The sequence below is a fragment of the Bufo gargarizans genome, chromosome 2 (assembly GCF_014858855.1).
Source record: "Bufo gargarizans isolate SCDJY-AF-19 chromosome 2, ASM1485885v1, whole genome shotgun sequence".
NCBI lineage: Eukaryota > Metazoa > Chordata > Amphibia > Anura > Bufonidae > Bufo > Bufo gargarizans.
Window position 1 is genome coordinate 149,285,955 of NC_058081.1, and position 18,067 is coordinate 149,304,021.

At 44.2% G+C, this 18,067-nt stretch overlaps 1 protein-coding gene across 2 annotated transcripts in view; it reads left to right on the forward strand.

Moving 5' to 3' along the window:
* Window positions 1-970: 970 nt before the first annotated feature.
* The window catches only part of LOC122927596 (lamin-L(III)-like), a 54,755-nt gene continuing 37,658 nt past the window's right edge, over window positions 971-18,067 (forward strand). For both annotated transcript variants that reach the window (XM_044279575.1, XM_044279576.1), the window contains exons 1-3: window positions 971-1,351; window positions 11,924-12,080; window positions 15,534-15,659. In XM_044279575.1, the coding sequence (XP_044135510.1) occupies window positions 990-1,351; window positions 11,924-12,080; window positions 15,534-15,659 (645 nt within the window). In that variant the 5' untranslated portion in view covers window positions 971-989. The remainder of the gene's footprint in view (window positions 1,352-11,923; window positions 12,081-15,533; window positions 15,660-18,067) is intronic.

Below are 18,067 nucleotides of genomic sequence, written 5' to 3' on the forward strand. Positions count from 1 at the left end.
TTTAGCCATATGTGAAAGTGGAGTCAGCTGTCAGAGTCATGATAAATCTGGCCCTTGGAATTTTCTAAAGACACATTCCCTGGCCATATTGCGGCCCGACCGTGTGCTCCCCATATGACAGATGCGGACCCATTCACTTGAATGGGTCCTCAATTCGGAGCTGCGGTGGGGAACGGAGGCACGGAACCCCACGGAACACTACAGAGTGCTTCCGCGGTGTTTCTGTCCGTCCCTCCGCACCGCAAAAAAATAGAACATGTTCATGTTGAATGGGTCTCAATCCGTCCCGGCCGCCGCACGGACTTTGCCCGTGCATTGGGGACCGCAAATTCTGCATCCAGAATTCTATTGAAAGCGGGCAGTAATGAAAATCCTCCCCGAAACCGCATTAAAAAGCACATCAGGAAAACACGTTTTTATCCCTTAAAATACTGTGTGAACCTAGCCTAAGGGCTCATTCACACGACCGTGCCGTTTTTTGCGGTCTGCAATTGTGCAGTCCCTGTGTGCCTTCCGCAATTTGCAGAACGGAACAGGAGGCCTATTATAGAAATGCCTATTCTTGTCTGCAAAACAGACTCATCATTTTTGCTGGGCCACGGAACGGAGCAACGGATGCGGACAGCACACAGAGTGCTATCTGCATCTTTTTTTTGCGGACGCATTGAAATGAATGGTTCTGTATACGGACCGTATGTGGAACGCAGAACACAGCCCGTATACGGAACGCAAAATACGTTTGTGTGAACAAGCCCTAAGAGTAAGGATGCAAGATAGCACCAGTGTGAACACAGTCTAAGGGGATGGTTCTCTGAGCGCTGTCACAGACCAGCAGCACCACAAGCGCCAGCATGCCGGCCCCCTCAGAGCACACGGGGGAGGGTGCACTCCCCCGGACCGGTCCATGAAGGTAGCGCATTTCCCGGGGAGGTAATATAGGAGGACACTCTGAGCCGCAGCACTCGTACGGTTAGCATCTACAGACAGACATGGCCTCGTCCACACCCGCCAGGAGCACTCGCTCCACCTCAGCCGCAGCAGGTGCCCCTTCTCCGGGGAGCCCGACCCGCCTGAGCCGCCTGCAGGAGAAGGAGGAGCTGCGGCACCTCAATGACCGGCTGGCCGCCTACATCGAGCGGGTGAGGGCGCTGGAGGCGGACAAGTCGCTGCTGAAGCTGCAGCTGGAGGAGAAGGAGGAGGTCACCACCCGGGAGGTGTCCAACCTGCGCCTGCTCTACGAGACCGAGCTGGCGGACGCCCGCAAGCTGCTGGACCACACGGCCAACGAGAGGGCCCGGCTGCAGGTGGAGCTCGGCAAGCTGCGGGAGGAGCACCGGCAGCTGCAGGCCAGGTAGGAGAGGGGCTGCCATGTATTGTGGTTCTGCAGGTGTATAGGGAGTAGTGTAACCTCTAACCAAGTATGTCCCGTCTTATGGTTCTGCAGGTGTATAGGGAGTAGTGTAACCTCTAACCAAGTATGTCCCGGTCTTATGGTTCTGCAGGTGTATAGGGAGTAGTGTAACCTCTAACCAAGTATGTCCCGGTCTTATGGGTCTGCAGGTGTATAGGGAGTAGTGTAACCTCTAACCAAGTATGTCCCGGTCTTATGGGTCTGCAGGTGTATAGGGAGTAGTGTAACCTCTAACCAAGTATGTCCCGGTCTTATGGTTCTGCAGGTGTATAGGGAGTAGTGTAACCTCTAACCAAGTATGTCCCGGTCTTATGGGTCTGCAGGTGTATAGGGAGTAGTGTGACCTCTAACCAAGTATGTCCCGGTCTTATGGGTCTGCAGGTGTATAGGGAGTAGTGTGACCTCTAACCAAGTATGTCCCGGTCTAAAGGAGTGTATTCCAGGGGTTCCCGGGAATAGGGATTTGTATTCCCATCTCAGACCTGTCTTTAGAGCGGAGCCCCTAGAAGTGAATGGGTCGGTGCACGAGCCTGTGTGGTGTGCCTCCCATTCATTTCAATGGGGCTTCCGAAAATATCCAAGCGCTGACTCGGCTATTCCTGTAAGCCCTGTAGAAGTGAATGGAGCGGTGGCCACGCTTGCGCACTCCTTTCAATTGGACTTAAAAAAATAGCCAAGCACACCGCTCGGCTATTTTTAGCAATCCCATGGAAATGAATGGCGGATGGCTGCGCATGCGCGGTGCTACCTCTGTCAATTTGCGTGCTCTGTTCTAAGTAAAGGTGGGACCGGCACCTATCAGACATTGGGAGCATATCCTAGCAGTATGCCTCCAATGTCCAAGACGGGCATACCCCTTTAATGCCTGCCTCCGTAAACAGAAGATTCATGTTTACCTGTCGCTCCGCTCCTGCATGCTGGCGCCCACTGCCCGCACTGTTTACATCTGGCGTGGCGTGGTCACGTGCTCTTCTGCCGTCAGTGACTGGCCTCAGCAGTGATGTACATGTGTTGGCTGCAGTGGAGCATGTGACCATGCGGCGCCAGATGTAAACGGTCCAGGGACATGCGGGGAGCCAGTGTGGGAACCTGCGAGCATGAATCTTCTGTTTATGGAGGCCGGCTGCGGGCATTAGATAATCATCTTTCACATGCCAAGATCTCTATGGTCACAGGTCTTCCCTCAGCTCCTCACCGCCACATCTCAGCGCTACTTTCACACTTGCGGCAGAGTGATCCGGCAAAACGTATGCCAACTCATTCGAGCATGTCTTCTGTTTTTTTGGCCAGAGATAAAACTGTAGCATCGTGCGGTATTATCTCCGTCCTGACAAGTCAAAAAGGATGAACTGAAGACATCCTGAATGGATTGCTCTCCACTCAGAATGCATGGGGATAAAACTGATCAGTATCCGGTATTGAGCCCCTAGGACGGAACTCTGTGCCGGAAAAGAAAAACGCAAGTGTGACAGTAGCCGCCCTCTTGTAGCTATCATGTCTTTTAAAGGGGTTTTCCAGGAATACAATATTGATGACTTACCCGGAGGATTGGTCACCAATATCCACTTGGCGGGGGTCCGATTCCTGGGACCTCTGCCTTCCTTTCATTGTTTACCTGCTCAGTCCGCAGCAGTGAGAAGCGTCATTACATCTCAGCCGCCCCGTTCACTTCTATGGGACAGCTCTGTAGTATTCACTTCAATTGGAAGGAGCCGTCCCATTCACTTTAGGCTTCTTTCACACTGGCGTTTCTGGGTCCGCCTGTGAGATCCGTTTCAGGGCTCTCACAAGCGGCCCAAAATGGATCAGTTCAGCCCCAATGCATTCTGAATGGATAAGGATCCGCTCAGAATGCATCAGTTTGCCTCCGTTCAGCCTCCATTCCGCTCTGGAGGTAGACACCAATACTCTGCTTGCAGCGTTTTGATGTCCGCCTGACTATGCAGAGCCAAACGGATCCGTCCTGACTTACAATGTAAGTCAATGGGGACGGATCCGTTTTCAGTGACACAATATGTTGCAATTGAAAACAGATCCGCCTCCCATTGACTTTCAATGGACGGATACGTTTGCATTATCATGAACAAAAAAAAAACAACAAAAAAAGTTTATTTTATTTATTTTTTGTTCATGGTAATGCAAACGGATCTGTTCTGAACGGATACGAGCGTTTGCATTATAGGTGCGGATCCGTCTGTGCAGATACCAGACGGATCCGCACCTAACCCAGGCGTTAAAGTAGCCTTAATGAGATGTAATTACACTGCTCACCGCTGCGGTTGCAATGGCGAGCAGGTAAACGGAGAAGACAGCGCTAATGCCAGTGCTGCTTACTCTTCAACCAGCTGATCAGTGGGGGTGGTGGTAGTCAGACCCCCGCCTATGCAGAGGATGGGTCATCTGTATAAATAATCCCTTTTAATGACTCTCCTCTTGGTGATCTCTCCAGACTTTCCTCTCATAACCCCCCAGAACATGTCCTCACAGCCCTGCTCCCTCAAAGCACCAAGCTCTGCCCCCTTCTTTCTAGCGCTTTCCACGGTGTCCGATACTGTGCTGTCTGATCCCGCTCTGTACACTGTGTCCCATATAGCAATATATTCATTCTACATACACTGTATAAGCAGACAGACATGTGAAAACCAACCTCGGTGACATATTAGTGTCACTGAGGTTGGTTTGTCATAGTTACAAAGTTTTGATTGGAGATCTGAGTGCTGGGACCCTTCTCATCCTTAGAGAAAGTGGTTTAGTTGCCATTGATGTCAATGGGAGCAGCGCTGCAGTGTTGATTGCTGTTTACTAGGGATGTCTCGATACCAGTATCTGTAGCGGGACTGACACCGGACATTTGCACAAGTACTTGATACCTGATGGCCGTGCAGTGGCGGGTCCCAGATGATCAGCGGTGGGGGCGGCGGCGGCGGGTGCCGTGTCGGCTTCCGTGCGGCGGTGCTCCCAGCCACTCAGCGTGGGGGCGGGACTTCTGTGCGGCGCTCCCAAGTCCCATGCGGTTGCCTAGCCCTGGGAGTAAGTTAAAGCCACTTCCTCCCAGTACTCTGGTGCATCCGCATGAGAAGGATTACAGCAGGCCAGGTGGGTACGGTGCATGAAATGGAGGAGAAATTCAGTTAATTTCTCACCATTTCATGTTCAAACACTAGTAAAAATATTTTTTTCCATTTCATCCACTATGACGGCCACAATGAGATTGACCCTTGACCTCTGTAGGGGCAGGAACACATAGAGTTTAAATTCCCCCCACCCCTCCACCTCCTCAGTGCTTTCCTGCCCCTACAGGGGCCAACATGTGGAGAGAGGCCTCGTTCCAGGAGGGTAATAACATTATTCTTCTACAGGAATCTCCTGCTGGCCTCCCGCTGCATGGGCTAAGGCTGGTCAGCATGGGGCAACAAGGACCCTCGTCTCTGCTTATGCTGAGGCCTGCGGTCCTTTCTTACCTTCAGACCCCCTTCCTTCTTCCGGGAAGCAGTCTGGGGTGCCAGCTTCACGAGGTGTCTCGCGCGCTGCTGTTGGCGTCCTCCTTCTCGGCAGCATGTGACCGGCTGGGGGAGTAGGTGCGGCGCATTAGGAGGTGGGCCGGGCGGCGCACGTACCTTTTTAGGAGGCTAGTGCGGCACAGGCACTCGCCGTCAGCCGGGGCGCCGTTTGATGACGTCAGACGCTGGGGTTGAATTCAAAAGGATTGCGGTTTCAGTCAGCCCTTGCCTGCAAGCACCGTGATGTCTGAAGCACCTACTCCCTGCTAGGAAGGCTCTGATCCTTCGGCCATCAGTACCGTGAGTCCCCTCTGGGGGGGGGGGGGGGGGGGGGGGGGGAAATTGTATTTCAATTTCTTTTCATTTGTATGCTAATTGCGGTATATCTGGTTGCTTTCTCACTTCCATGGCAGCAAAGAGTCCAAATCTAAAGTAAAACTCTTAAAGTTCTGTGCATGCTCTAAAAGGCTCCCTGAGAATTACAAAAAGAGGCTGTGCAAACCCTGTACAGCAGAAATATGGAAAGAAGAGCAACCAGATATTCTTTCTGAAATGAAAACCTTTATTGTGGATGAGATCAGGTCCTGTTTGGCCACTTTGTCTGCTCCCGCTAGTAACCCCAACCCTTCCAAGAAATGCAAACTATCCGTCATCTCCTCATCCGATGGCGAGGATGTAGAGGAAGCCTCCGTCACATCTAGACAAATTCCTAATGAGGATGCCTTGTCAGAGGGGGAAATTTTGGAGGAAGATAAAACTTTTTTTTTTTACTCAGATAAGATGGAGGAATTACTAAGAGCTGTCAGGTCCACAATGGAAATTGAGGATACCCCTAACCCCCGTACCGTCCAGGATGAAATGTTTGGGGGTCTTAGATCAAAAACTTCCATTGTCTTCCTCATAAACGAAAACATACGGGAAATGATCATGGAGGAGTGGTCGGATCCAGAGAAGAGGCTAGGGGTCCCCAAGGAGTTTAGGAACAGACTCTGCTTTGACCCAGCGGAATGTAAATGATATAATCAGACCCCTAAGGTCGACATACAGGTTGCCAAGGTGGTAAAGAAAACCGCTCTACCTTTTGAGGACTCCTCTCAGTTGGGTGATCCAATGGATAGAAAAGCGGACGGGCTCCTGGGAGTCAGCAATGTTCGGAGTGAAGACAAATATTGCAGCAACATCCGTAGCCAGGGCTATGTCTATATGGCTAGGTGAACTCGACGAACACCTAAAAAACAAAACTCCCAGAGAAGAAGAACTCAGGGATTCTATCCCACTCCTTCGATCCGCCACAGCATTCTTATCAGATGCCTCTGCGGAATCCATCCGGTTTTCAGCCAAAGACTCTGCTCTCTAATGCAGCCCGGCGAGCACTTTGGATGAAAGCCTGGTCAGGGGACAAAGCATCCAAAGCCAAACTCTGCTCACATTTTCTGGGGAATTTGTTTTCGGTCCCACTCCAGATAAAATTCTAGAAGGAGCAGCGGATAAAAAGAAGGGGTTTCCGGAAGACAGGGAATCTAAAAAGAAGCCCTTTCGTCAGTTTCAGCCCCAGCAAAGATCTTACAGGGGTAAAGGAAAAACTGGCAGATGGAGCAATCCTAAAGGGGGAAGAGGGAGAGGCTTCATCCTCAATCCCCAAAACAGATAGAATAAACAGCAATGACGCCAGAGTAGGGGGGAGACTGTGTGTTTTTCTTTTTTTTTGTTTGTTTTTTTTAAATATCTTCTTGGGAACGAATCACCTAAAATCCATGGGTTCTAAATGTAGTCTCCCAGGGCTACAAGATAGAATTCACATCAGTCCCCCCAAGAAGATTCTGTATCTCTGCCCAGAACAAAACAGAACTTCCAAAAATATTGCAGGGCGCCCGAGACCTCATAGATCTAGGTGTAATCCAAAAGGTCCCAGTACTAAAAGAAAGGAGAGGATTCTATTTCAACCTCTTTCTAGTAAAAAAAAAAAAGACCAGTCCCTTCGACTCATAATAAACTTAAAGCCTTTAAACAAATCCATTCTATACAGGAAGTTCAGGATGGAAACCATCCCATCCACAATTCCTCTGATCCAGAAAGGGGCGTTTATGTCGTCAATCGACCTCAAAGACGCATACTACCATATCCCTATTCATAATCTCTCTCAGAAGTACTTAAGATTTGCACTAAAAGGGATGGACGGCTTGATCCACCACTTTCAATATGTCGCCCTTCCTTTCGGCATCTCCTCGGCACCCAGAATTTTCACAAAATTCGTCCACTTAAAAGGTTGCGAAAACACAGTGGCAGACTACCTGAGCAGAGAGAGAATAGATCCAGGAGAATGGTCCCTGAACAGGAATATCTTCCAGAGGATATCGGAAAGATGGGGTCAACCAGAAATAGACTTATTCGCTTCCAGAAGAAATGCTCAGGTAGAGTGCTTTTGCTCCCTAAATCTAGAGGACCATGGGCAATAGACGCTCTATCAATACAATGGAGATGAAAACTAGCTTATGCATTTCCCCCAATACCTCTATTACCTCGAGTCATCCAGAAGCTCCTAGGAGAACCAACCACTCTCATCCTAATAGCCCCCCTATGGCCAAAGAGGAGTTGGTATTCTACTCTGAAACAGCTGTCACTGGAGGACCCTTGGGAGATTCCCTTTCAGAGAGACATACTAGTCCAGGGCACTCTTCTTCATCCCGACCCAGGAATATTCAGACTGGCAGCCTGGATCCTGAGAGCGAGACCTTAAAGAGCAAGGGCCTTTCGGATAAAGTAATTCTCACACTCAGGGCCAGTAGGAAAAAAGTAACATCTTCCATCTACCTAAAGATCTGGAAAAGATAATGTTCTTGGTTAGGGGTTGATCACCCGGACTCCACCTCTCCTCCCATCAATAAAATTCTGGACTTCCTTCAGAGTGGCTTGGAATTAGGATTGAGACCTAGTACTCTGAAAGTACAAATATCGGCCCTCAGCACCTTCTACAACTGCAGCTTAGCCAATCACAGATGGATCAGGAGATTCATTAGAGCCGCATCAAGATTAAGACCCACCCTAAAATCTAGAGCTCCAACTTGGGACTTAAACATCGTCCTAGAAGGCCTAACAAAACCTCCATTTGTACCGCTGTCAGATATTTCTTTAAAGCACCTTTCCCTGAAAACTGCTTTCCTGATGGCAATAACCTCAGCCAGACGTATTGGAGAACTTCAGGCCCTTTCTTGCAGGGAACCATATCTCCAAATTAGTGAAGATCACATCCGCCTAATGCTTGACCCTGGTTTTCTCTCTAAAGTAGTCTCATCCTTCCACCGGGACCAGGAAATTTTACTACCCTCTATCACTTGGTCTGAAATTGCAGGGTCAAGTCATAAGATGCATCTATTAGACGTTAAAAATACCGTCATTCAATACCTTGGGCCAGATTTATCATTAGCTCAGGTCAGAATAATGGAGTGAAGTCCCAAAAAAATGCACAAATTTGCAACTTTTTTTCTGCTCTGCACTATGCTCGCCAGTTTTCTGAAAGTGGGTGTATTTTCTTATGTAAATGAATCTCTAGACAGATTTACTATTGGGACTATTTAAAAAGTTGCAAAAAAGTCGCAATTTCACTCCAGTGAGGACCATGCTTATCTTATGAGACTTTTTAATAGAACATGCGACTTTTTCATAAAAACGTGCAATTTAATTAATTTATTTTTTTCGTAAAGTGCGACTTTTGTAAAGCTGCTTACTGACGGGTAAACTGCTACCGTCAAACCACATTTATTACAGTCTTCAAGGGCCAATCATAAATCTGACTTGGCTAAAACTGACTTTAGCCATATGTGAAAGTGGAGTGAGCTGTCAGTCATGATAAATCTGGCCCCTTGAGTCTACCAAAGCACTCCTCTTGGGCTGAAAAAGGTGGTGTCTCACTTGACCAGATTTGTAGGGCTGCAACCTGGTCAAGCGCAAATACCTTTTGTAAGACACTATAGTCTTAATCTTCCGGACTCGAACTAAGCTCTTTTCGGCTGGAGGGTTTTACAGGCGATATCCCCACCCACTTAGTCATTTGATACATCTCATTGTGGGCCGTCATGGTGGATGAAATGGAAAAACCGCAATTGGAGTTACCGGTAATTCCGTTTATTTAATATATATATATATATATATATATATATATATATATATATATATATATATATATATATATATATATATATATAATCTATATCTATCTCTATCATTTTATAATTAAATAAAATTATATTAAAACATGAGTTTAAGGGTATGAATCAATATCCTTTTTAGTTTCTGTTCCTCCTTTCGGGTCATTTGTAAAGCACTGAGGAGGTGGAGGGGTGGGGGGAATTTAAACTGTGTTCCTGCCCCTACAGAGGTCAAGGGTCAATCTCATTGTGGGCCGTCATGGTGGATTCAAGGAAACTGAATTACCGGTAAGTCTAATTGTGTTTTTTTTTTTTTTTTTTTTTCTTTGTTTTTTTTTTTTGACAGTGTTCATCTGACGGGTTAGGTCATGGGATATTTTTATAGAGCAGATTCTTACTTTTTTAATTTATTTAGGTTTTACACTATATTATCCTTTTTATAAACGACAAAAAAAAAAACATTTTAGTATCTCCATAGTCTAAGAGTCATTTTTTTTATATTTTTTTTTAGCCGATTTATCTTTGGTAGCGGTTTATTTTTTTGGCGTGATGAGAGGACTGTTTTATTGGCACTATTTTGGGGGGGGCATATGTCACGGAAGGTGTATAGAAAACTAGAAGACACAAAATGAAGATCCGACTGACTGGATCCAAAACTAAGGAACTAAAGGCTAAGCCCTGTAACAGCCCTGGCTCTCTCCCTTACTGCTCAGCCTATGCAAAAATCTCTATGGTAGATGATTGCATACCCTCGTTCCTCTACTGTATGACACCTGAACATCCTATAATAGTGAGGGGACACTACCACCGGCTCCCTACACTTAATACGGAGGGAGTCAGGGTCACCTAGGATCCAGCAAACAGGAAAACACAAATGAATGAACAAACTTATCTGTAGAAGAATCAGTAGTAGCATCCAGCACGCACACACTCCAGGAAGTTGTATAATCCGCAAAGTGATGCAGTATGGGAGGGTATTTAAAGGGATGCAATCAGTGCAACTAGATGACAGCTGAGAGAGGGAAACGAGATGACAAAACAAAAGAACCTCAAGCAGGAGGTTCTGAAGAACGTCTTTCAGAGCTTCTCAGATGTCTGGTGGTGACAGCATATGACTTTTTGATCGCTTGCTATTACACTTTTTGTGATGTAAGGCGACAAAAAAAAAATTTATTTATTTTTTGCACCGTTTTTATGAAAAAAAAATTGTTCATCTGAGGGGTTAGGTCATGGGGTATTTTTATAGAGAAGAGTCTTACGGACGTGGCGATATCTGTCTGCTTTTTTAATTTATTTTAGTTTTACAAAATAATATTTTAGATTTTTTTTTGTTTGTTTTTGTTTGTGTCTCAAGTCTGAGAACCATAGTTTTTTTTTTTTTTTTTTTTTTCCCCGATCATCAGTGGCTAAATGAAATTAAAATTGGGGAAGGGGATTATAACTTTAGTACTCCCAGTCAGAAAAGATCAGGGCCTTGAGGACTGCCTCCTAGAACTGAAGGAATGTCCCTGTGTTGCTAGCGCTCCGGGACAGCACAAAAGAGTTGTACAAGGCAACCTGCACCAAGTAGACCGCAACTTTTTTTTATTTTTATTTTTTATACCATGCCCGTTTTTTGCGCATGGCATTATATGGCTTCAGGACTAGAGCAGAGAGATCAACTCCTCCCATATACCGATTGTAGTCGACGATGCATTCTGGCTTGAGGACCGTTGCCACGGTACCTCGCACATGGACAGGGGTGCGACATCCCTCTTGTCCTTATATCTAACCAGCAACAGGATTCCACTGGTAAGGGCACAGGTTTCACCCCTGGGGATAGGTACCTGGAGGGGGTGGGTAGGGAGGCCGCGTTGATTTTTCCGCACGGTCCCACAAGCGGACGTGGATCTGGCGGTGAGGGACTGGAACAAGGAGCTACTAGTATAAAAGTTATCCACGTACAGGTGGTAACCTTTATCTAGCAGTGGGTGCATAAGGTTCCATTCACACGTCCGTAGTGTGTTTCGCGGATCTGCAAAACACTGGCAACGTGCATTCAGCATTTTGCGGACCGCACATCGCCGACACTAATAGAATATGCCTATTCTTGTCCGCAATTGCGGACAAGAATAGGACATGTTCAATTTTTTTCAGGAATGAAAATGCGGACCCGGAAGTGTGAGTCCTCCTTTCCAGAGCCGGACTGCACATCGTGCGGCCCCATAGAAATAAATGGGTTCTACAGATTTGAAGAATTAGCAGCATGGGAGAGCCACACCATTATCAAACATAAAGAATGTTGGAAACTGTGGAGGTCTTTCAGAAATGTCTGATTATTTTTTGGGTTCTAGCCTCACATCTACACTCATAAGAGTAGAATAGAACACGATAGAGTGATAGTCGGGATTCAAACAACCCCAAAGAAACAATTTTGCTCAATATGCTGGACAACTTCCACCCTCCTATGACATTACATTGAACCTGGTGATTTTTAATTTTTTTTTCCTTTATTGAAAATTATCAAAATAAATACCGTAAGAACGTATCATGGTAAACATAAACAAAAGAAGAAACGCAAAAAAGTAAAAAAACAAGTAATGAATGGAGCCTTACCGGTAATTCGGTTTCCAGAGAGTCCCTCATGACAGAGAATTCGAATATTGCAGGCTCCTCACTACTAGGGATCGACCGATATTGCTTTTTTTTTTTTTTTGTAGTTTGGACTTTTCGGACGTGGCAATATGTGTCTGTACTGTACAGTCGTGTCCTGGTTATTTTGGGGGCAGGTTTGGTATTATATCCAATAAGCTGTAATATTTCCATATTAAACCATTGCTGTAACTGCATGACAAGCTGACACGTTAGCTATTCTCATCTCATTTCAGAAACAGTAGAAAAGAATCTGACTTAACTTCAACTCAGAACCAGCTGAGAGATCTAGAAGCCAGACTGAACTCGAAAGAAGCCGAGCTCGCCACTGCATTAAGTGCCAAGAGGAGCCTGGAGGATCAGACCCAGGAGCTGGAGGCTCAGATAGTCGGTGTATGTATCCACCCCACAGCACTTAGTATAGTATGTGAATGATGCTTTTTAGTATTGGTGGCCGTCTGACTAATAGATCAGTCTTTATACTGACAACTAGAAGTTTCGAAAACTTTGTGTCCTTGCCACGTTATTTCTTAATGGTGATTATATAGAACAAAGACCAGCTAGGGTTATACAGAAATTCACCAAATATTCTAAGCTGAGATACCTACACAATAAAGATATGGTATTATATACAGACAAATCAACAATGTTTACCCCAAAATGTAATCCTGTAATTACATTTATGTTAAATATGTGCACGCTGTCAACCATATATTGGCATTTTACCACCGAGAACAAGGAGCGCATTTTACATGTACTGCCCTGAACCCACTGCAAAATCAGCAAGTGGTCCCTTCGAGGAGCTGCCCTGAATTTGTGCAGCAATGTAGAAGAATAGGCTTGTGTTCCCTGAAGTCTGTGTGGATGGGGTATGGGGTAGCATCATACTGTCACTTATGGGTTTTTGATTTTTGAATCCACACTGAAAATCGGCAACAAATCCACAATGTCTGAACATAACCTTACAGACAAGAATAAGGGGTGGCTAGGAATAATTTTTGTTTATGGCTGTTCACCAAATGTCTGTGGAAAATGCATTTGTCTCACGGGATGTGTAATACTAGTGTGTACGGGGTGAAGTCACATAGCGTTTGCTGACTTGTAAACTAAATGAATGCTAAAGAATAAAACCATACAGCGGGGCAGAAGTATTAATAATGGCTAAAAGTAAGCTAAACTAGCTAAATTTAGACAGTCTTAAACTGCGTCTAATTATTATTAATTTTTTTATCACTGTGGCTGATGCTGGATGATAAAGGTGGCACAGCTTTAACACCTTAAGGACCGAGCTCATTTTCACCTTTAGGACCAGGCCATTTTTTTGCAAATCTGACCAGGGTCCATTTATGTGGTGATAACTTTAAAACGCTTTGACTTATCCAGGCCATTCTGAGAGTTTTTTCAGCACATATTGTACTTCATGACACTGGTAAAAAAAAAAAAAATATTTATAAAAAAAATACCAAATTTACCAAAAATTTGTAAAAAAATGCAAATTTCTAAGTTTCAATTTCTCTACTTCTATAATGCCTCCCAACATAGTTATTACTTTACATTCCCCTTATGTCTACTTCATGTTTGCATCATTTTGGGAATGATATCTTATACTTTGGGGATGTTACAAGGCTTAGAAGTTTGGAAGCAAATCTTGAAATTTTTCAGAAATTTTCAAAAACCCAATTTATAGGGACCAGTTCAGGTCGGAAGTCACTTTGTGAGGCTTATGTAATAGAAACCACCCAAAAATTACCCCATTCTAGAAACTACACCCCCTCAAGGTATTCAAAACTGATTTTACTAACTTTGTTAACCCTTTAGGTGTTCCACAAGCATTAATGGAACATAGAGATACAATTTCACTTTTTTGACAGATTTTCTATTATACTATATTTTTTTTTCCAGTTACAAAGCAAGGGTTAACAGCCAAACAAAACTCATTATTTATGGCCCTGATTTTGTAGTTTACAGAAACACCCCATATGTGGTTGTAAACTGCTGTACGGGCAAATGACAGGGCGCAGAAGGAAAGGAATGCCATACGGTTTCTGGAAGGCAGATTTTGCTAGACAGTGTTTTTTTGTTTTTTTTTTTGGGACACCATGTCCCATTTGAAGCCCCCCTGATGCACCCATAGAGTAGAAACTCCAAAAAAGTGACTCCATTTTAGAAACTACGGGATAGGGTGGAAGTTTTGTTGGTACTAGTTTAGGGTACATATGATTTTTGGTCGCTCTAGATTACACTTTTTGTGAGGCAAGGTAACAAGAAATAGCTATTGGCACGTTTTTTTTTTTTTGTTATTTACAACATTCATCTGACAGGTTAGATCATGTGGTATTTTTATAGAGCAGGTTATACATATACCTAATATGTATACAATTTTTTTATTTATGTAAGTTTTACACAATGATTTCATTTTTGAAACAAAAAAAATTGTTTTAGTGTCTCCGTAGTCTGAGATTCATAGTTTTCTCAGTTTTTGGGCGATTATATTGGGTAGGGTATGATTTTTGCGGGAAGAGATGACTGTTTGATTGGGGCTATTTTGGGGTGCATATGACTTTTTGATCGCTTGCTATTACACTTTTTCTGATGGGGTTAGCTCATGTGATATTATTATAGAGCTGGTCGATACGGACGCGGTGATACCTAATATGTACACTTTTTTTATTTATGTAAGTTTTACACAATCATTTTTGACACAAAAAAAAAATCATGTTATAGTGTCCCCATAGTTGTTTTTTTGTTTGGGCCATTGTCTCATGTAGGGGCTAATTTTTTGCGGGATGAGGCGACTGGTACTATTTCAGCGTACATGCAACTTTTTTTTATCCCTTTTATTACCTTGTTTGGGAAGTAAGGTGGGCAAAATTTCAATTTCCTGATGGTTTTTATTTTTTTATTTTTATGGCGTTCACCGTGCGGGGAAAGTAACATGACCGTTTTATAGATCAGGTCGTTATGGACGCGGCGATACCTAATGTGTAGTGTGTATGTGTGTGTGTGTATATATATATATATATATATATATATATATATATATATATATATATATATATATATATATATATATATATATATATATATATATATTTTTTTATTATTATTAATAATGTGATGTTTTTATCTTTTTTTCACTTTTTTTTTACATTTTCTTGGACCCAGACCCACTGGGTTCTTGAAAATCCAGTGGGTCTGATGTCTGTATAATACAGTAGAGTACGCTATATAGTGTATTGTACTGTGTTTTACTTAAACTGTCTGAACAGATCTATTCCTTTAGAATCAAACTACAGAAAGCACGGGGGGAAGGGGGGTCATTGACCCTGGGTGCCTGGTGTGTAACAGCCGGCACTCAGAGCTGTCACCATGTCTGCAGACATGGTGACAGTTTAATGCCATGACGAGTATACTCGTCCTGGAGCGCTGAGTATCAGTGCTCCAGGACGAGTATACTCGTCCTAGGTCCTTAACGTGTTAAAGGGATGATCCAAAGTCCAAAATATACTCCCCCCTTCCCAAATGCCCAGGCCCCTCATATACTTTATACTTGCCTGCTCTCGGGCACCCACATCCCTCCTGATCGGCCGTGCAAAGATCCGGAGTGATATGGGTGCCAGAGAGCAGGCAAGTATAATGTATACGAGGCCTAGGCATTTGGGGGGATATTTTAGACTTTGGATAACCCCTTTTAAAATGTCTAAGGCTTAGTTCACGTCAATCAGTCAATGGTAATAGTTCTCTTGTTGTTAAATTACAGTTAAAATAGAAATAATCCCTCTTTTCCCTACGTTGTGAACACTGCCGTATTGGCTCATGTGATCCACATGTAACTTTTCATTACAGCTTGAAGCCTGTTTGAGGGACACAACAAAACAGCTTCATGATGAAATGCTATGGAGAGTTGACCTGGAAAATAAGATGCAAACCCTTAAAGAACAGTTGGATTTTGAGAAAAACATTCACAGTCAGGTAATGTACTACTTGTTTGCATGAAAGATGTGTTTTGCGCCGATAGGTTTGTTATGGCATGAACATTTTTACATCCAGAGGAACAACATGATGGCAACTAGTGGCGCTTCGACTGAAAGTGCATGCTGAGAAACTTGCCGTTTCTTGGTCTAATTTTCAGGTGGGTTCTGCTTCCCTATCTGAGAGCAGTGTGTGATAGAGGGAGAGAGCTCTGTGATACATAGGTTTATATGATTTGGAGCAGCATTTGTGAGTAAAAAAACTGAGTAAATCCTGATCGGACACCTAGGAAAGACAGTGAGAGTCCTGATTACCTCACCCACATAGGATGGTTGACAGTCTTCTCTAAACACCCACTGATACAGGGAGAGCTGTCAGACGTCCTCTGATTGTACATTTTCTAGTGTAGTTCTAGGTGATAAACCATAATTGGTTGTCACTGGAAATAAACCTATGTAATATAAGGGAACCGGAATACATCGCCTCCCCGGTATTGCGATATTCCCAGGTAAGGGGAAAGCACGTTGGTTCCGACATGGTGACGTCACCAGGCGAGGTTCTCCTTGGGCAAGAGAAGCTTGTGCTCAAGTGTACTTCTGGTGGAGCAGTGTGCAGGATCATTTAAACGGAGGGAGGAGAATTCTACTCAGTCTTCTCTCACCGCTTGCAGTCATGCTTGCTCCTGTGGACGCTAACTCCGCAAAGACACTTGGATATCCCGCTACCTCAGCCTGGTAAACGTCCTCCCCAATGGGGTCTTTTTCTGTCCCTTGAACATGACTATGTGCCTCTTCCTAGGATTGTAATGGGATGAGGAGAGCTGGGAAACAAGTTCCCATTCATTATCACTTGGTGGCGGTGTTGTGTTGTGTGTCTTTATCCAGATATCCACCCCTGATGTAGGTGATGGTCTTTATTTTTTTTTCTGGCCCTGTAAATTTATATTTTTTAATCTTTTTAGGGCAGAGGGACCATGACGCCTAAGCCGTCCGGTGGAGAATCTGCTGAAAGACCTTTTCCCTTAAAAAAAAAAGCAACAAAAAAAAAAAATGTTATGCCCAAAACACACTGAAAAAGTGGTGACAGAAGAGTCACCATCTTTCCTTGATACCATGAGAGCTATCATTAAGGAATAGGTTAATCCCCACACCCATCCACGTCTCCTAGATCTTTTGCATCTGATAGGGTGTTTGATCTGGATGAAGGGGAACTAATATCTGACCCAGATTCTGCTTCCTCAGATGACTGTTCCGGTAAACCTTTGTTTCTCCCTGAGGAAACAGAAGGTCTTCTAAAGACCATAAGGGCCACTATGGACATAGAAGAGGTCAAAGAAACCCACTCCGTTCAGGATCAAATGTTCCAGGGGCTGGGTGAAAGAAGGAAAAGGGTTTTCCCTATCCATAACAATATTAAGTCCCTGATAACCAAAGAGTGGAGAGATCCTGAAAAAAGAAAAGCTGTGACGAATTCCTTTTAAAAGGAAATATCCCTTTGCCGAGTCTGAATCTAATCTGTGGTACAAAACGCCTAAAATAGATGCCCCAGTTGCCCGCATTAAAAAACAAACAAAAAAAAAACACTCTCTCCTGTCCGAGGACATGGGTCTTTTGCGAGATCTTATGGACAAAAATGTAAAAGTTTATTGAAAAAAAAGCTTGGTAAACAAATTCTGCTATGTTGCGTCTCAGTATTGCGTTTACCTGCACGGCCAGAACGTTGTCCATCTGGCTTAATCATTTAGAAGAACACTTAGCAGCAGAGACCCCCAGGGAAGAGATCCTAGCCTCCTTGCCTACGTTAATGAAAGTGTCAAATTTCTTAGCAGATGCGTCTGCAGACTTAGATTCTCTGCCAGGTCAATGCGACCCGTAGAGCAATCTGGCTTCGTACATGGTCAGGTGATGCAAGTTCAAAGAATCACCTGTGCTTGATCCACTGTGAAGGAGATAATTATTTGGCTCGACATTAGATGACATTCTGGACAAGGCCTCGGATAAGAAAAAAAGTTTTCCCCTTGAGTCGTTATTTTAATCATAGTAACAAAGTATATAAGGTGAAAAAATACATTTGTCCATCCTGTTATCCTGCAAGTTGATCCAGAGGAGGGGAAAAAAAAAAAAACTGAGGTAGAAGCCAATTTTCCCCACTTGAGGGGAAAAAAATTCCTTCCCGACTCCAATCAGGCAATCAGAATAACTCCCTGGATCAACGACCCATCTCTAGTAGCTATAGCTTGTAATATTATAACACTCTAGAAATACATCCAGGCCCCTCTTGAACTCTTTTAGTGAACTCACAATCACCACCTCCTCAGGCAGAGAGTTCCATAGTCTCACTGCTCTTACCGTAAAGAATCCTCTTCTATGTTTGTGTACAAACCTTCTTTCCTCCAGACGATCCTTTCA